This window comes from Engystomops pustulosus, chromosome 3, assembly GCF_040894005.1.
Source record: "Engystomops pustulosus chromosome 3, aEngPut4.maternal, whole genome shotgun sequence".
Classification (NCBI taxonomy): Eukaryota; Metazoa; Chordata; class Amphibia; order Anura; family Leptodactylidae; genus Engystomops; species Engystomops pustulosus.
In genome coordinates this window covers 28,374,387-28,394,124 of record NC_092413.1, presented here as the reverse complement: position 1 = coordinate 28,394,124, position 19,738 = coordinate 28,374,387, and the positions used below count along the sequence as shown (strand labels likewise).

General features: G+C 40.0%; 1 protein-coding gene and 1 long non-coding RNA gene across 5 annotated transcripts in view; one reads left to right on the top strand and one right to left on the bottom strand.

Annotated features, from left to right (window-relative positions):
* WDPCP (WD repeat containing planar cell polarity effector) overlaps positions 1-19,738 on the top strand; it is a 217,873-nt gene that overhangs the window by 156,115 nt on the left and 42,020 nt on the right. Inside the window, exon 15 of one of the 4 annotated variants that reach the window (XM_072140381.1) lies at positions 16,163-16,314. The exons of the other annotated variants lie outside the window; for them this stretch is intronic. Coding sequence (XP_071996482.1) covers positions 16,163-16,254 — 92 coding nt within the window. The 3' untranslated portion in view covers positions 16,255-16,314. Of the gene's footprint in view, positions 1-16,162; positions 16,315-19,738 lie in introns of those variants that run through there. 4 annotated transcript variants of the gene reach the window in all.
* Positions 1-19,738, bottom strand: part of LOC140121124 (uncharacterized) — a 76,836-nt gene that overhangs the window by 43,378 nt on the left and 13,720 nt on the right. The gene's annotated exons all lie outside the window — the stretch shown is intronic.

The following is a 19,738-nucleotide window of genomic DNA, read 5'->3' as shown; positions in this document are numbered from 1 at the left end:
AGCATAATGGTGCACATTTGCCATTCTATAGTGTGTCAGGTCGGGTGCCAGGGCCCCCATGAGACTGCGGGCCCCACAGCAGCCGTTAAGGCTGCTACCATTGTAGTTACCCCCCTGTATCAACATAGATCTGTCATAGGCATAACTGGAGCACTGCGAAAATTTTTGTTACAGAAAGGGCAAAATTGTTATGCAGAACAGATACTAAATTAGTAGAAAATATCATTTTATTTCAAATTTCTTATTTCAATAATAATTTTTTTCAGAAAAATAATAATGTAAAAATTATGGAAAAAAAAAAAAAATTACCGTCAAGTAAAAATGATCAAGCATTTGACACACGTGCCACATATGCCTGGATGGCCTCGCAAAAACAATTTAAGTGGTTATTCCGGGTGATTGTTTTTACTTAATTATTTTTACCTTCAGTCTCTTGTTGACCCTCAAATTTTATTTTGCTAATTACACTCATTGTTCACCAAATCATTGGTTCATAATTTGTAATTATCTATTTTACTTGAATGTAACAAAGCTGCACTATCCAAAGCACTGGAACTTACAAGGTGGAGATGGACACCAAATAATCTAATTTTATAGCCCATCCCAAAGAAAAGGGCTTCAGTTTTGAAGAACGAGAAATCACCTTGAATGATTTGTTTTATCCCACAATGTACTTCTGTTCTAACATCTTTCTATCCTCACAACCTAAATTAAAATACTTTCATTTACAACAGATCTATTGATAATATAGGATGACAAGGATGACATCTTTCATAAAAAGAGGGAAATAAAAAAAAGGAATAAAAACATCAGTATAAAATACTAAATAAAATCAGAAAAAAATTACAGTAATGAAGCACAAAAAAGTACATTGTGGGAACAAATTAAGTTAAGGGGTTGTCCACGTTCAGCAAATAATTGATATTGTTTGTATAACAAAATGTTATACACTTTTCCTTTATGCTTTCTGTATCAATACCTTACTGGTTTCTAGATCTCCGACTGCTGTCACTCTGTATGAAGCTCCAGTGGGTAAAAATCTCTCCATGGTCATGTTATGTCACACAAGAGCACCAGCTTGTTATATTTTTGGTCATGTGGTGTCACATGGGTGCAGGGTTAGTTATATCCCTCATGTGATGTCACACAGGTGCACGGCTCGTTATGTCCCTGGTCATGTGACGTCACACAGGTGCACGGCTTGTGATATCCCTGGTCATGTGACGTCACACAGGTGCACGGCTCATCATATCCCTGGTCATGTGATGTCACACAGATGCATGGCTTGTTATATCCCTGGTCATGTGATGTCACACAGCTGCACGGCTCGTTGAAAAAAAAAAACCCCTAAGGAATTGATTCAGGAAGTATATCGGAAAAACCTTTCGTGGCACAAACTAAATCAATTATTTGCTGAAAGTAAGAAAAGAAACCTGCAAGCTTCCTGACATTACAATTGCAATGTATAGGCTGGGTTAGAGCACTGAGAAAACCAGTGCTTCTAGTAAGTATTTCTGCAGTCTGTAGGGACCTAATAGACCACTGACTAGAGACTAGTGTGTAAATAATATCCATCACCACAACTTCTAGGGCAGTGATGGCGAACCTTTTAGACACTGAGTGCCCAAACTACAACCAAAACCCACGTATTTTTCGCAAAGTGCCAATGCAACAATTTAAGCAGTAACTTATTACTTCTGTTTCGCAGATTTGAATTGTATAGGCCAGTGATGGCGAACCTTTTAGAGGCCGAGTGCCCAAACTACAACAAAGACCCGCTTATTTATCGCAAAGTGCCAACACAGAAATTTATTTTGTGATTTATACTCGCTTCTCTGTCACAGTTTTCATTGATACCAGCCCCTGATGACACCAATAAAGCAGAAAATAGTCCCAGGTACAGCTGTCACTTTAAAACACCTCTGTGCACAGCAAGTCCTGGGCTGTCTAGGACTGCAGGAAGATACCTGGAGTCATCTCTGGTGATGGCCTGAGTGCCCACAGAAAGGGCTCTGAGTGCCACCTCTGGCACCCGTGCCATAGGTTAGCCATCACTGGTATAGGCACTTGAGGACACCAATACAGTAGAAAGAAGGAGAAGAAGTTTGGATTATCATTGTAGCTTCCTTCTAGGGTCCTGGGCTGCAAGAGGCCTTGAGTGCTGTCTCATGAACACTGCCCTGGGGTGATGGCAAGGGTGCCCATAGGTTCGCCACCACTGTTCTAGGGGCTTTATGTTGTTGTGCAGCTCCATAAATGTCTGTACTGGTTTACCTGCATCAGCTCACATGTTATTTCGATTTCGGTTATGACCCATAAACAACCAAAGGGCATCTATGACTCTAGAAAAAAATATTCTTGAGAGATGCGTCCAATCAGGTCTGACACCATTTCCCATTCTTCATGAAGAATGCTTTAGCGTTGCTTCTCTCCATAAACACGCTGTGACAAAGTTTTTCCATTTCGGACTTGCCCTCTTTTCATAGTCAAGTATTGCCCACTTTTTACACCCCCCCCCCCCCCCTTCCACTGTTGTCATCATGATGCCATGAAGGGGAGAGGCATAATTACGTGTAATTTTGGTATTGTCACCATAGGCAGGGCCAATTGACTCTAAATAGGAGCACTTGATTGACAAGCTGTGTAAATTCCACGGTAGTCTTGAGGGGATGATGAAACGCTGAAGCCGAATGTTGTTTCTTCTTCCTCAAGACATACACAATAGGTACTGTATATGATTGATATGAAGCAGAAGTAGAACATCCGTTTATTTCATTATTGAAAGATCTGTAAAGGACGACCTCCTAAAAATAAATGGTCTCCCCTTTCCTGCAATCTCATGATCATTTTCTGCTTATTTTTACTGTTTAAAGGGAACTTTCATTAAAAACCATGCAATAGGCACTTAACCTTCTAGTGACCAGATGGGGAAGGGCCTTACTAAGCAGATTTTTTTTTTCTAGCCTCTATCCATTTGAGAAGACATAAGCTATTCTTTTTTCACCGACCTTGCTGACCTTTCTTTTAAAGTTCGTATCACTTTAACACTTTAAAAAAAATTCCTGAGAGTATTACAGTCATGTAGGTACCTAAAATGTGTGCGCTCTACATTACAAGCAGTCCCCAGGATACATACAAGATAGGTTCTGTAGGTTTGTTCTTAAGTTGAATTTGTATGCAAGTCAAAACTGTATATTTTTTAATTCGAATCCTAGACAAAATGTTTTTGGTCTCTGTGACAATTGGATTTTAAAAATGTTGGGTTGTCATGAGAACCAACAATGAACAATAAAGCTTCATTGCAGACACCTGTGATAACTGTTACAGTTGATCATTGTAACTTAGGGCTAATGTACAGTAAATTACCAACATCCTGAGGTCCATTTATACCTAGGGGTCATATGCAAATCGGGTGTTATAAAGTTGGGGACCGCCTGTGATGTGAAAGGTGTTAAATTTAATTTAAAGGACATCTACTACCAGATTACTGCTATCATGCTCGTTACCTAATGGGGGTTGATTGCAGGCTTTTTCCTAACTTTCTAATGAAGCGCCTCATTTTTTAGAAAGTTATTTTTCATGGTATTCCGGACCCCTGAAAGTCAGAAACCCCCCCCCCCTAAAGTTGATTGGATTGTGTGGACAGTTTACCACGAGTAATCTGGTGGTAGATGTCTTTTAATTGCTTTCTTTTTTCAATCAAATTTTCTTTATTATTCTTGGATAGTAATTTAGCAATTACCGTATATTTTATTGATTTAAGGACTCGTGCACAGTTAGGCTACATTCACACGGACGTATGAAAACGGTCGTATACGTACTGTTTTACGGGTTACATACGGCCACATTCATTTCAATGGACAATACGTCCAACCATTTATATTGCCGTTTTTGACACTGGAGCGTACCGTACCGTATACTGGCCGTATAAAAATATAGAGCATGTCCTATTTTCTCCCTTATTTCAGTTCCGTATGCCCTCGAAGTCTATGGTCACGTATAAAATACGGGTTAAATACGTGCTGCATATGGATGAAAAACGTCACGTGTATATATACGTGCTCATACAGCCCGTAAATACGGGACTGGAGAAATCATACGGTCGTGTGAATGTAGCCTAACACAGTATTTGTCCTTGTGCTGTCCTTCTGTTTACTCGGTAACAAATGCTTTACTATGCGCTCATACCCACGGTTGTGGTTTCCTCGACCCCCATGTGTGAGCCGACTACCTGAGCCGCACATTATAGAGCAGGTCCTATTCCTGTCCGTATTTGCATTGACCGCCCACAACAATAACAAACTGGACCCAAACCATGGACGACTGGTTGTTGTTTGTGGCCCGAAATTGTACACGTACGTATAGGTAGATTAAAGGAGACATTTTGTACAGACAGCCAGGATGACCATTTCCATGTCTCGAAGAGGACTGCAGCAATCACAGGGTTACCAATCCACACTGAAGTCAGGAGCCTATGCTAAGAACTGGTCTTGTTGGAAAGCACCTGGGGGGATCTATCACAGTTGGGAGCATTGTGCTCCCCTCTTAATACTCCCCCTGCCGCTCTATGATTCCAATATACTAAGATGCTGTGAGCAGTCCTTCCTGGCATAGAATTCTGCTATAGCCTGGTGCCGGCCGTAGCAAATCCACCAATGCTTCACACACTCAGGTGGCATCGGGGGAATAAAACTGGCAATCAAACTAGGGTACAAGCCATGATAAAGGCCCCCACCCTCAGTGTCTGCTTATAAGCTTTGACTAAGAATATGAAAAGCAACTTTATTTAAAAAAAAAAAAAAAAAAAATCTTCATAATTGGATCCATTTAAGTTTGTTATTGCAGCAGTACCGGCATCTCTATTTTTATAAGCTTCTTTAACCCCCCCAAAAAGTGATTGGTTTCTAAGAAGCAAATTCAAAATGGCTGCACTTCCTGTCATTTGGCTTAAAGCTACTCTCAAGTATGTTATCTAGGTGACCCTGTTCACATGCATTGGTAAACCTTAGGCACCCGTGACCCTGACACGTTTTTTTCATTTTAGACTTGTCCTTCATTTGACCCTTGTAAATGTCACTCAGATTTTTACGCTTGGCTTTCCTTTCTGTTTCTCAATCAACTTCAAGAACTGGTTATTTATGTACGTAACAGTTGTTTAAATATTATTGCATATTGTATGTTGTGGAAGCTCTGCTACTGGTGTGAACAGAGTCTAAAAAGGCATTTTTACTAGACTGTATTTTACTTAAAGGGGTTGTACCAAATTTTTATGTTATCACTTTAAAGGGATAACAAGCTGATCAGTGAGGGTCTGACTGCTGGGACCGCCAGCCATCTGGAGAATGGGGGTCTTGCTTTAACTAATTCAGGGAGTGTCAGCTTTAGAATGCTTTGTGGATCCAGTAAAGAAAATTAGCATAAAAAATCCATCATGATAAACCAGGGACACTTACTCATAGATCCAGGCACCGTGACTGTGGTAATCTTCTTATATTTGTTATCCATGGCCTCCTTACTTCTAAAATCATTTTTTGTAATTATGCTAATTAGCATGAAGGGCACCTAGGGGCGTTACTGTACCTTCACAGGGTGTTAGACTGTCTCCCCCTCCGCTCCCTTAGCACTTCCCCCTCCCTCTGCCTAATGTAATCTCACACAGTGAGTGGAAGGAAGTGCTCCTGCACTGGGTAACAGGGTGTAAACGGAGGCACTCTGTTAGCACCCCCAGGAGCCCTTCAGAAAGCTCATAAACATAATTTTAAAAATTGATTTTAGACGTTAAGAGGCCATAGATAACAAATATAAGAAGATTAGCAAAGTCACGGTGCCTGGATCTATGCTTAAGTGTCCTGGTTTATTCATGCTTGATTTTGACGTCTTTTGAATAGTAGTGCCGAAAATTGCCGAGCACAGCAGTCTGGTATCTCCAGCATTTCCATTCATTGGCTATGTAAGTTCCAGAGATAGCGCTCACACTAATGAATGAATACAAACTCTACCTTGGTGCTCCATAGTGAGAAAGGTACATTCGTTCTCCAGATTGCTGGGGGTCTATTTTTGTGGATAGTGGGGGTCCCAGCTGTCCTCTGTCCTGTGGACGTGCATACTTAGTACAACCCCTTTAATACTTACTTATGCATTCACTGTGTCAGTACTGTTTATTTTAGTCGTAAATGAAATAACTTTTTTTTTTTTACCTGTTGCCTTTTTTATTGTAATTTTAGTTTATATTAACCGGAAAATATTTGTGTAAATCTGCTTGACACAGTCATGTGCGGTTGCTATGTATGGCCTTCAGGCATCAGCTCTATGTGTGATGTGACTTTTTGGCATGCCTGTGTAAAAAGCACTCTCCACACTGAGTGACAGACCTCCAGTGGTTGTCGGAGGAGAGCTGTGTGCGCCTTTCTGGTTCAGTCGCTTCGTTAGCCCCACCCCTTGTGTAAATTGTACACTGTCAGTCACGGGAACAGCCTTCTGAAAAACAAGTTTGCCTGTAATAACTCAGTTCCTTTTATGTCTTTTGGCCCTGGGCAGAATTGACAAAATGCATCCGTGGTGTGTCTTCAGCAAATGTGGTTCATTGAGCAGAAGCTGAATCCTACAAGTTCCTGACAAGTTCTTTATTCATAAAAGTTGTTTCTTTTTGAATGAGAGGGAAGACAGACAATTGAGTGTAATATGTTGCTATATGCCTGTACGTAGCTTCTAGTGAAGTACTCGGGGCAGTTTGGTTAAGAACTGTGTTGTCAGGCATATATATGATGCATGAAGTCTTTGGAAAGGTTTTTCCAGCATGTTATTTTTTTTTTTGTCTTTATAGGAAAGGGTCAAAATGGGTTTAAAAATGAAAAGATGCAAAACTCATCTCAACAATTTTCCCTTTCTAAAAACGTCAACTCTCCCACTCCCTGGCTGATGCCAGAGCCAAAAGGGTCACTCGGGCAGTGTTGGAGTTTGACAAGCAGGGGTTGTTTGGGGTCGATTTCGGACCCCAAACCAATTGCAGGTCCTCATGAACCTGTGTTTTAGGGTCCCAAATCAACCTGTTTGATGGCTGTGGAGAAAAATGTAAAAAATAAGCTTTTATACTTAGATAGGCTTGAGTTCTATGAGATCGGACCAGTTGTCGCCTCCTCTCGCAATTCAGCAAGTCATGGCAGGATAATGCCAGTGTGCATGTGCTTTACACATTGAAGCCGGGATGTACTACGTCGGCTTCACTTGCCGTAACATACAGGTGCCAGAGGGAACGAGGGAGAAGGTGAGTATATAGTTGAGTTGTTTTTAAACAATACTTAAAAATATTACAGGGCATATTTGGACATCGAACCATGTTGAGTGATTTAGGGTCCCAAATCGCCATGACAGGTTCCCTTTAAGATGATAGTTTCTTCTTTTATATTTGCTTCAATCCATTTTGAGTGCATAAATATTTTACCCATGAGACAACTCATTTTTTGTTACATTATTTCAGTAAATAATACGGTAGCAGTTCACGCCTCACTGGCGTGAAGGTGGCAGAGAGGGCAAAATAATCGCAAGTGCTAGCAATAAGCTAGCATTTCCGATTATTTCGGGGATGTAGAGGCCCTGATAAACATGTGCGAAATGAACTTGACTAGTCCTTTGGAGAAGTATAGAATTATTTCTATTTTCTCCCCAGACGGTGTCCCTTTAAGGGAGACCCATAGTTTTAAGAAGAATCAGCGGCTTATGTTCATGTCTTTGCCCAGCGGTCTCCCTAGTGCCTGACACATCCTAACATGACGACTTGCCAGCAGCCCCGCTCATGGTTGGTCCTAGCCCTTTGTCTGCAGTCAGTGATACTCCCTTTCCGTCTTTCCTACTTGCCCAAAACTTATAAATTGTTCCCTTGTCTGTGGTGTGCATGGCCAGCACACTCATCCACAAGATCTTCTTCTGTATATTGAAGCTACTTTGTATAAGGAAAACACCTTGGGCGTTAATGTGCTAAACATTCCTCTGTGCATTGCAGACATATCACAGCAGGATCTGAAAGTATATCTAGTTCATCCACGAGAGTGCGACTATGAGTTACAAACCTCTGAACTTCAATGCGACACTGCACACAGTATTGTGTAGACAAGCGCTCAGGGTCCTTACAGTCAATATCCAATCATATTTTTAAATCTGAAAAATGATGTGTTGACTGTTTATGAATATATTATTACAGGGTTGGAACTTGGAACTAAAACATACAATAGACTAGATAAAGCGATGAAGTTTCCTGTATAAAGTCCATTCGCTGAATGCAAAAATTAATCAGTACATAATAAAGTTATATCAACTTTATTACAACCCCCACCATTAAAGTGTAAGTTTTACCATTAGGCTGGAGTCCATCATTGTGAGTGGAGCTTTTAGCACTAAAATAGAACTAACAGCAGCTTCAGAATGTGTTTTGCGGTTCCAGTAAAGGGATTCTACCATCAGAAATCCAACATGATAAACCAGGGGCACTTACTCATAGGTCCAGGCACTCTGACTGTGGTAATTTTCTTATATATGTTATGCATGGCTTCCTTCCTTCTTTCTGCAGCACAGAGGGGTCTGGTAACACCCCTAGAGCCTTTCAGGCTCATTAGCATAATTCGATTTCAGAAAGAAGGAGACCATGGATAACAAATATAAGAAGATTAGCATAGTCACTGTGTTTAGATCTATGAGGAAGTGCCCTTGTTTATCATGCTTGATTTTGATGGTAGATTTCCTTTAAATAGTAGGGGAGTGTTGGAAATTGCTCAGCACAGGAGTCGGGTATCTCCAGCATTTTCAATCGCTGTCTTTGTGAGTGCCGGAGTTAACAGGTCACTCTCATACTAATTAAACTAATTTTAAAAAATGGAACTACCGTAATCTTTTTACAGAATGTAAGACTATAAAACCTACACGATATAAAAAAAATCGAAAAAACTAAAGTTGCCTTCTGTTATGGGGTTGAAAATGTCTAAAATATACAATAAATATGAATAGCAAGAAGCAGAATCTCACGCAGGTGTGCTATTGCATAGAAGTTGTATGCAGAGGGGAGGGGGAGAAGTGAGTCACAGCAGCTAGGTCTCTACCTAACAGTTTAGAAAGGACTGCAACAATGAGAGCTGCTACAAAGTATACGTTTACATTTACATAATGACCAGAAATAGTGTTTCTCCCCATGTACACACTGGGCTATCATTTTTGTAAAGTTGCTCACTCCTTTGTCCGTTTTGTAGCAATTTAAAGTCCCCAGTAGAGATGAGCGGAGCTGCTTTTCGAGTTCAGGTCCAGTATTCAGGTGCGTTCTGCACAACTCAGACATATTGACGGGTTAGAAGACCTGCAGCCGATCCAGCAAATTGATGCCCCTACCTACTAGCACATTGACAGCAAATTGATGCCCCTACCTACTGGCCCTGTTCAGGTCCACTCATCTCCCCAGCTACACACATGGCTTCCCTCAAGTCCTATTCATGTCACAGACTTGGGCTGCTTTCACATAGCACGTATCCTCACCCGTCTGTAGCCAGGCAAGCATATGGCAGCTCACTGGAAGAGGAGGGGTGAGCGCTGCTCATTGCTCCCCTCTCCATAAGAAATAACCCCGCACAGCCATGTACTATTTGGTATTGTGCCACATGTTTGTGGCTCCATGCCACCGCCGGGTCGCCATAGCCGTCTATGGGGGGCGTATATATACGTCCCCAAACCGTGTTGTGTGTGTGAAAGCGGCCTTAGGCTACATTCACACACATGTATGGGGGACATATATATGGCCGACGTATATTCGGCCGATACAGGCGGTCCCCTACTTAAGAACACTCGACTTACAGACGACCCCTAGTTACAAACGGACCTCTGGATGTTGGTAATTTCCTGTACTTTAGTCCCAGGCTACAATAAACAGCTATAACAGTTATCACTGGTGTCTGTAATGAAGCTTTAGTGTTAATCCGGTTTCTTATGCCAAACCAACATTTTTAAAATCCAATTGTCACAGAGACCAAAAAAGTTCTGGCTGGGATTACAATGATAAAATATACAGTTCCAACTTACACACAAATTCAACTTAAGAACAAACCTACAGACCCTATCTTGTATGTAACCCGGGGACTGCCTGTATATGCCCCCCATACACTTCTATGGGCTCTCGGCCATGTACGGGAGCGGTACATCTTTTCCCGTATTACAGCGCCGTGCGCCATAACTTGCTATGGAGAGGGTGGGGGTGAGCGGCGCTCACCTACTCCTCCTCTCCCTGCGCTGCCGTGTGTCCGCCGTGCTACGGTGCGGCAGGCTCACGGCAGTGTGAATGTAGCCTTAAAAGTATTTTTATTGCTGTAATAACTTTTATAAGCAATCACTTTTTTAAATCGAACCATAGATTGCCATGTACTTTTATGTACTATTGTTCTATTAATTTATGTGTTTCTTTTTAAAGAATTCTCATGTACCTACAAGCTCCTTACGATTGGGGCAGGATGAAAAACTATCATCTATAATACTGTACCTGCCCAGGGCATAGAAAGTCTTAACCCTTTCATGAACGACCACCACTTTAAATATACGTCAGACAGTGGGGAAGTTGCATATGGTGAATCTACACTGCTTTTTCCTTTTGCCTGACAAAAAAATTAGAATAAAAAGTCATCAAAAGGTTTAACTGTTGTCAAAATGGTATGAAAGAAAATGTCCTCTCATCAGACAAACAATGATCCCTTGATTTTTTTATTTTTTTAAGACATGACCATCTTATATCAATTTGGTAACAGTCGTACTGACCCAAATGACCTACCACAATCGGATTTTTTTTCCAACTTTCCAGTATATGGCACAGAAAATTAAATGGTGCCATAAGAAAGTAAAATTTATCTCGCAGATAACAAGCCCTCATAAAACTTTCTAAATGAAAAACTTTGTAAATCAAAAAGATCCGGCTTGTGGAAAGAGTGAAAAAACATAAACGCAAAATTAAAAAAAAATAAAATACTTTGTCTTGAAGGGGTCAGGAATTGTGCAGTGATGCATTGTTATTGTTGCTATTAGTTGTTTTGTTGTAGCCTGACAAAAGTTTTGTGCTTTGTTTTATTTGCTTAAATAGACCGATCTGAAATATAAAGCAATTGCCATCTATGAGTTTCTGCGTCATGGCAAAGTAACCATGAGAAACTGGCATGACTATTACCGTGACTATTAAAATTAAAGGGGTATTCTCATCTGGACATTCACATTTCAATTACGGTAATTCATCTGCCATATACACATATTTCTTCAGTTGCATTTTGTGAAGGTACTTTCTTATGAATGTAGCCATCTTAGAAACAAGCTAGCTGTCCTTGGATATGACCACCATGCATGAGCTATTAAACCCTGTCTGATGACCTTGATTCAGCATTCATTACCACAGGATGGCTGTGGGACATGAAGTAACTCCCAGACATTTCATATGCAAAAACATTTTTTCTTAGTACAATAACTCTAGCAGCGGTGGTTGTATCCAAGGACAGCAGTGTTGTTTCTAAGGGACAACATGGCTACATCACACAGGTACATTAATTTTAATAACATCCAATTGAAGAAATGTTTGTGTATGGCAGATTAATTACATTAAATGTGAATGTCCAGATGAGAATACCCCTTTAAATTACTGTATATGTAATAGTCACAATTAAATCCTTATATATTTATATTACAACATATTTACTTCAGCAGTTTTTTTGTTTGTTTGTGGAAAAGGATTCTAAATTCCTATTCGTAATTTTGTAGTTGTCTACAAATAAGAAATGATATCTCCGCCTCATATATTTATGGATGTTTAGGCTTGTGGTGTTTTCTGTATTTCTAAAATTAAAAAAAAAAATTTGATTAATATTCTGGCAAAGGTCAAAGGTTTGGATCCTGTGACTGTGGATTATCAAATTAAATTTGCAACCTCTTTTACTTTCACTGACTGCAGCACATTCCCAGTAATTGCTTAGTAACTTCAGACTTGACTTGTGCTCTCCGAGGACTGCCAGAAATGCAAAGAAACCGCCTTTAGGGTACAGGTGGCTTAATCCCTACTGTTGAGCTTGGTGTTTCCCTGGACGCTTACAGTTTGGACCAAGGAAGAACTGTGAGGGTGGAGGAGTGGGAGCACGATAATCTAACTTAGACTGATAAAACTCTGCCAAATAAAAGGGATTTGATGGCAAATAAATTGGCAAATGTTCAAGTTCATTACATGTACATTTTGGCAAACTAAATTTTTGATGTTTTTGTCTCTGAGTCAGTGGATTTTAAGTTACGTTGTATAGTAGCTGAGCTATGTGATGCCATGATCTATGATTTGCTGCAATATTTCCAGTAAGTACAGCGACTCAACAATAGAAAACGTCCGGTTGTTTTTTTGAAGGATCCCCGCATGTTTACATTATTTTAAAGGAAACCCGTCACCACATTTTTCACAAATACAGCTAGTGGCAGGTTCCAATAGAGCCCAAGTAACTGACAACCCTCTTTTAGCTAAAATGTTGTTCCCCTTTGATACCCATATAATAATCTTTATCATTTTACCTGGTATCCAAGGATGTCTATAGCGAGGTGGGTGTGGCCTCTTCGGGCTGAATCCAGCAGCTCCTCCCCATGCTTTTTCTGCATGCAGCAGTAATGTCATGTGACCAGTGTGACATCATTGCAGGTCCTTTAGCCTCCTAACTTAACAAACTGTACACCAAGCATATATCTTAAGAAATCACAGCAACCTGCATGGAGAGGAGCAGAAGTCCATGCAGGCTGCTCTGATTTTTTTTATGTGGTCCAATATGGGCATGGGGTACCGTTTGCTAATGTTAAGAGGCTAAAGGACCTGTGATGTCAACCTGGTCATTTGACATTAGGCAAGCCCTCTCGACTCGCTCTTTAGATTCCAGGCAAGTTTAAAACTCTGATATTATGGGGATATGGAGAAAACAAAAGAAGTGGGCCAGATAGTTACTAGGGCTCTTTTGGAACCTGCCACTAGCTGTATTTGTTAAAAATGTGGTTCTAGGTTCCCTTTAACGGACCATGTGATCAATCCATTAAAGAGTATAGTTTGTCCTAGTCAGAACTGTTTTTCATAGATGAATGAATATATATATATAGCTATTTTTGCCTTGTTCACATGCAGGTAGCAGGACATTTAGGGGAGACAGTTAGAGGAAACCTTTCTCTAGATATTACCCCATTAAACTCAGTCCCATCAGGTAGAGTATGAAATGTACTTTCTAAAATGTCATCTTTTATGTAAAATGTCTTCCATTTATTATATATGAAAAAATCTCTAACAAAGTCGTAAAAATGAGCAAAGAAGAGACATATTTTGCCTGAAATGAGTCAAGTTTAGAAGCTGCACGGGGGAGTATAACTTTAGACCCCTAAATGTCTCTAGAGTCGTGTCTCTGAAAAAAAAAAACAGGTTACATCCCTCTTGACTTTCATGGTCCAAGGGGCCTTCTCTTTTTAACGAGGTGGACAAATAAAAAACAAATTAAGATGCATTACCTCCTTGTTGCTAGTATTTTTTTGTTAAGTCCTTTTCAACAAATCAGTTTAACAGCACTTGGGCTCTAAAAGTTTTCTGTCCTCCACACTTGCTCCTACTAAATGAAAACTTTTTGATGAACAGGGATTCTATAAATAATGTAACATTTCCTCTCCAATTCCACTCACTGGTAAATGTGGATTGAGAAATCTAGAAGTGGAACATTCATTGTGTAGATCACCTGATTGTAACTTACCATACATATATTCAGCTATTTACACTAATATACAGGGAATCATAGTCACACATCTTTCCCAATCATTCATAATATAGGAAACAGATTGATTCCTTCACAAACTACATGTTGTGCCCTCTCATTATTTTTTTCAATAATCCCATGTTCCCATCGGGGCTCATTATGGATCCATTGCAGAAGTGGACAGGTAGGGGCTGTTAATAATTTGGTGCATGTTTTTAGTTTTTCCTTTTTTTAAAAAAAAAAAATATAAAATCTCTTCTCTTATGGCAATTTATTTACATTCTAAGATGAATATAAATTCTACATATTAAAGATAAAAGTCAAATATTAAATTCCTTTGGTTGACGCAGTTGTCCATAGAGTCTACTAATGAAGCTATATAGAACCTGTCAAGAATTTGAAGATGTTAACTCATAACTTGTTGCTACTCTGTTACGCAGGGTGTTCGTGGTATTCTTGAAATAACATTTTACTGAGTATCTTTGATTAGAAAGTCATCGTTATGACAGTCCTGAAACAAAATGTGCAGATCTAGTTAAATTTATTATAAATGGGATTAAAAGGGAAAAAAAATTAATTAATTAAAGGCAGGGAAAACTAACTTTTTTTGTATATTAAATAGCAAAATATAACAAAACTGTATAGATTATACTATATAATCGACATAGATTTATAGTAATCCATGTAGGTGTGTGGAGACTTATAGCCATTGGATTCTGGATCCAAGGTGGGAAATGGAAAATAATGCCTCCTTTTGCTACCTTGAAAGGTGTTTAGGGGTCTGTTTTTCAGTGTAGCAAAAGGAGGCATTGTATTCCATTTCCTACCTTGGAAAACATATTTGCATATTTCCCAGAATGCCCTAGTGGAGCATCAATGGCTATAAGTCTCCAGAAGCCTATAAGGCGGCTTTACTTGGAAAACTCTCCATTAGAAGAACTCTTACTTCCTGATCCTGGTTAATAGCATCTCACCCAGTTCCCTACACTGTACTGAGGAGACCCAACCAGGTTGAAACAGTGATGTCTACAGTTGGGAACCTGTTCCTTCTGGAATAGATATACTGGGGCAGATTTACTTACCCGGTCCTGTCGCGATCCAGCGGCATGTTTTCCATCAAGGATTCGGGTCTTCCGGCGGTTCACTAAGGTAGTGCGCCCGATGTCCACCAGGTGTTGCTGCTGCGCTGAAGTCCGCCGAGGTCCACTGGAGTTCACCATCCCTTGCTTGGTGCAGGTAAGCGCGTGTCGAGCGAGAATTTTTTTTTTTAATACGGCGGTTTTTCCGAATCGATCGGGTTTTCCGATGGCCGCATGCCCCAATTCGGCGCAAAACGGTAATTTTCTGGAAACGCAACGACAAATAGCGATTCGGGCCCTTAGTAAATGACCCCCACTGTTTTTCTTAATCCCACATCATGTTATTAGGGATTCTTGTTACATCACAAGTAATCCAAGTAGGCCACAGATTGAAGTCCAGAGCGGTCTAAAGAGGTCTGCTTTTGTGGTGACTGGAATACCGACGCAGGAGCCGGGGCAGATTTATTACACATCACCCCTGTCCCAGATTCCATTTGGTTTTCTAGGATTACTGGACAAACCCTTAAAAAGGGTTATCCAGATATTTTTATTGATGGCCTATATTTAGGATTGACCTTCAATATCTTGGCGAATGAGGAGCCATTGTCACGCCACCCCACCATTTGGCTGTTTCAGTTGGTATAATCACCGAGCCCCAAGACGGAGACACTTATATCCTTGTTCTGTGTATTGGCTGTAACCTGCGTATGGAGCTGCGGCTCCCATTAAAGGGAATGGTCCGATAGTTGAAGAACTTCATTCCCTTTCTGTCTATATAGATCCGGTATGGAGTCTGACACCTAAATGAAACTTCTATCTGTTGGAGATGAAATTTAGAGAGAAGATAATTTTTTTCAGGAATAAGAAGTGCAAAGAAAGTGAAAAAATAATCTATTTCCTATAATAAAACAATCTATATTATTTGGACTCACTTATGCTTGTGATGTATCCAAAGATTCTAACTTTTTAAGCTTTCAACCAAAATTACACAGCTCAAAATATTAAACCACATTATAGACAAATGGTTTTCAATATGTTTTTCACGCTGCAGTGCGAGATATTTAAAGGAAACTATTGCAAAGGTTAATGGCACAAGGCACTTTAAGCCGCCAACTACCAGGTGTATAGAACAGGCCGGTAAGTCTCAGGACTGAATAATGCTGACCAGACGCATCAGATATTTTTCTTCCCTATTGTCGGGGTTTATTTTATAGTCAGTAGTTTAGTCCAAACTTTGACGTTTTGAATACATTGACAGCCCAAAACAGCAGCATTTCCTGAGCTTCTGCTTTTCTGTCACAAATAATATTTACTTTTCAGATGCCCTGTGGTGCCCGGGAGCCTTATCCCTCTTGAGGGCAGTGACGCCAGAAGGAAACAGGTTTCACATCTGGATGGCTGGTCATAAATAATAGGTATTCTGCATAGCAGATCTGGGGTGTATGAAGTTATGGAAGAGAACCACAACAGATACCACGGTACAGAGAAATTAGGCAAATATATATAAACATAGGATTGGTTCTTAATTTTTTTCATAGTCGGGTTTAGGTTTTTTGTTTTTAGCAATTTTAGCATTTTGTAACAAGCAAACGGTTTTTTGATACTTAAAACAGGAGCTTAATGCTGTAAAAATGTGCAAAAATATTTTCGTTAACTTTTTGGATTTCTAGAATCTATGAACCTGGCCTGTCATTAGTAGATGCAGAAGTGACTTCACAGTGGGAATTATCGGTCACATCGCTGGCAGAAATTTAGGAACTGAAAAGAAATGAATTTGGTTTTAAATTCGATTTGAATTGATCTTTTTTTTTTTTTTTTTAAAGTTCTACATCTACAACAAAGCTGATATGTGATCTCTTACAGGAAATCTAGACGTCATTTTCACTGGTTTCAACCATTCAGCCTACCGGCGATATTTCAGCAAAAAAGTACATAAAGTTATTAAGTACAGGAGCAATGCTTCTAATAGACGTAATACTGTATTCACGCTGCTAGGAGCTACCCAGCAGCTTGAATGTTTGAAAGCAGTCAAAATGACTAGTAAATGTCCTTAAATAAGAAACAATGGTCTTATTTGATCACGTTATCGCAGAGTAATAAAGTGGGAGAAAAAAAAATGTCATGTTACATTTTTTCCAATTCAGTCAGAGTATTTTATGTTAATGGATGAATTGTTCTGAGATTAGTAGTACAGTCTTGTGGCATTTTAGTCTTTTTGCTCTCTTAGTGATCCTGCCCTACATATTCAGTACTTACCTTGTCACATTCAGCATCGCACCTATCATGCGGCACCTTGTCTCTGTTGTACTGTGACTGGCGTTAGCTCATCTCAGCCAATCAATGGCTAAGCAATTACATTATATTGGATGCAGCAATCACATGCCGGCTGCAGCACCACACAGACCGGAAACTAAGCGGCAGGGCAGCTCTGGATCATGGAGTAAAAACGAGCTCTGTACACTTAAGAGAACTTTAAAAAAAACGTTGGACAGTCCCTTAAATGGAACCTTTGACCAGGGACCTCATTTTTACTAAAGACAGGTTGCAGAAGCCCATTATAGCTGCTTTGCAAAGATGCCTTTCTGCCTTTTCTAAGCATTTGCATTACAATATAATTTTGTGTTTTAACCTACCTGGTTTCCTAACAAAATCCTCTCGTGAGTCCCAGGTTTGTTTTTGTTTGGACGCATTAAAAAAAAAAAAAACATGTGAATTATCTGTGCTGCTCGTTCTCTCCTCAGCTTTCAGCCTCCACCTTTGTGCTCCTGTACAAATCCTCTTTCCCCACTGATGTCAACTCACCATGCAATGAGCTCTTTCCCTGTGTAGGTGAAGGAGTAGGAGGAAGGAGCTGTACAGGAGCAGAAAGGTGGGGGCTGAGAGCTGAGGAGTGAGCAGCACAGACAAGTCACGTGTTTGTTTTTTTTAATGCATCCAAACCAAAACATATCCTGGGACTCACTAGAGGATTTTATCAGGAAGCCAGGTAAGTAAAAATACACAATTATATTGCATTGCAAAGAAAGATGTATTTGCAATGCAGGTGTAATGGCCTTCTGCAACTTATCCCTTAACTGTTTTATATTCAGTAGTATGTGAACAGGGTAGAGATACTTTCATACCACCAATGTAACTCCTTTTGAGCCACAGTTCAGTTTTGACCTTTGAAAAAAGCACTTGATATAAAAGGGGTAGTACCAAGTTGTATCCCCTAGACACAGGTTTTAGAACATTCTCAAATGTAAAAGAAGGAAGTAGGCATTGAAGGGGTATTCCCATCCATGCATTCAGTTTATTCACCTGCCATATACTGTACATACATTTCTTCAATTGCATGTTATTAAAAAAAGTTCCTACAAATGTATCCATTTTGTCCCTTAAAAATGAGATAGTTGTTCTCCTCGCTCCCTGGCTGCAGTGGCCACACATGAGCTATTGATTCCTGAACGACCACCTGAATTCAGCAATCATTAGCACAGGACAGATGTGGGACATGCTATAACTCCTGGACAATTCATATGGAAAAAAGTATTTGTTTCTTTGTGCCATCCCTCCAGCAGAGGTGGTCGTATCCTAGGACAGCAATCTCCTTTCTCAGGGACAACATGGCTACATTGGTAAAAATTTTTAATAACATCCAAATGAGGAAATGTATAACTATGGCCGATGAATTAAATTAAATTTGAATGTCCAAAGAATACCCTTTTAATAAAGGAAAGTGGAAAACATAATAGCTTAACTCCTTAACGCTCTGCGCCGTAGCTCTACGGCGCAGAGGTATAAGGGATGTATGAAGAGGGCTCACGGGCTGAGTCCTCTTCATACAGAGGTGGGGGTTTTTGCATTTTGCACAAAACCCCCACCGCTAATAACCGCGGTCGGTGCTAGCACCGATCGCGGCTATTAACCCCCTAAACGCCGCCGGCAAAGTCGCCGGCGGCGTTTAAAAGACGGCGGCGCGCGGGCGCCGCCATCTTTTTTTCGATCGCCACGCCCCCGAACGTCATCGGGGGGCGGCGATCGGTTACCATGGTAGCCTCGGGTCTTCTTTTGACACGAGGCTACATGGTTTATGCAGGTTCGTTACAATGAGCCAGTGGCTCATTGTAATGTATAACCTGCAAAAATGCCATATATTGCAATACTGTAGTATTGCAGTATATGGTAGGAGCGATCTGACCATCTAGGGTTAATGTACCCTAGATGGTCTAAAAGATAGTGAAAAAAAAAAGAAAAAAAAAAGTTTAAAAAATAAAAAAAATTAATAAAATATTAAAAGTTCAAATCACCCCCCTTTCCCTAGAACGGATATAAAACATAACAAACAGTAAAAATCACAGACATATTAGGTATCGCCGCGTCCCAAAATGCCCGATCTATCAAAATATAAAAACGGTTACGGCCGGCGGTGACCTCCGAGGCGGGAAATGGCGCCCAAATGTCCGAAATGTGACTTTTACACCTTTTTACATAACATAAAAAATGAAATAAAAAATGATCAAAATGTCGCACAGACCTCAAAATGATAGCAATGAAAACGTCGCCTCATTTCGCAAAAAATGACCCCTCACACATCTCCGTGCGCCAAAGTATGAAAAAGTTATTAGCGTCAGAAGATGGCAAAAAAATTTTTTTCTTTTTTGTACACATTCGTTTAATTTTTGAAAATGTATTAAAACACAATAAAACCTATATAAATTTGGTATCACCGCGATCGCACCGAACCAAAGAATAAAGTAGGCGTGTTATTTGGAGCGAAGAGTGAAAGTCGTAAAAACTGAGCCCACAAGAACGGGACGCACGTGCGGTTTTTTTTCAATTTTTCCACATTTGGAATTTTTTTTCAGCTTCGCAGTACACGGCATGTTAAAATAAATAACATTACGGGAAAGTAAA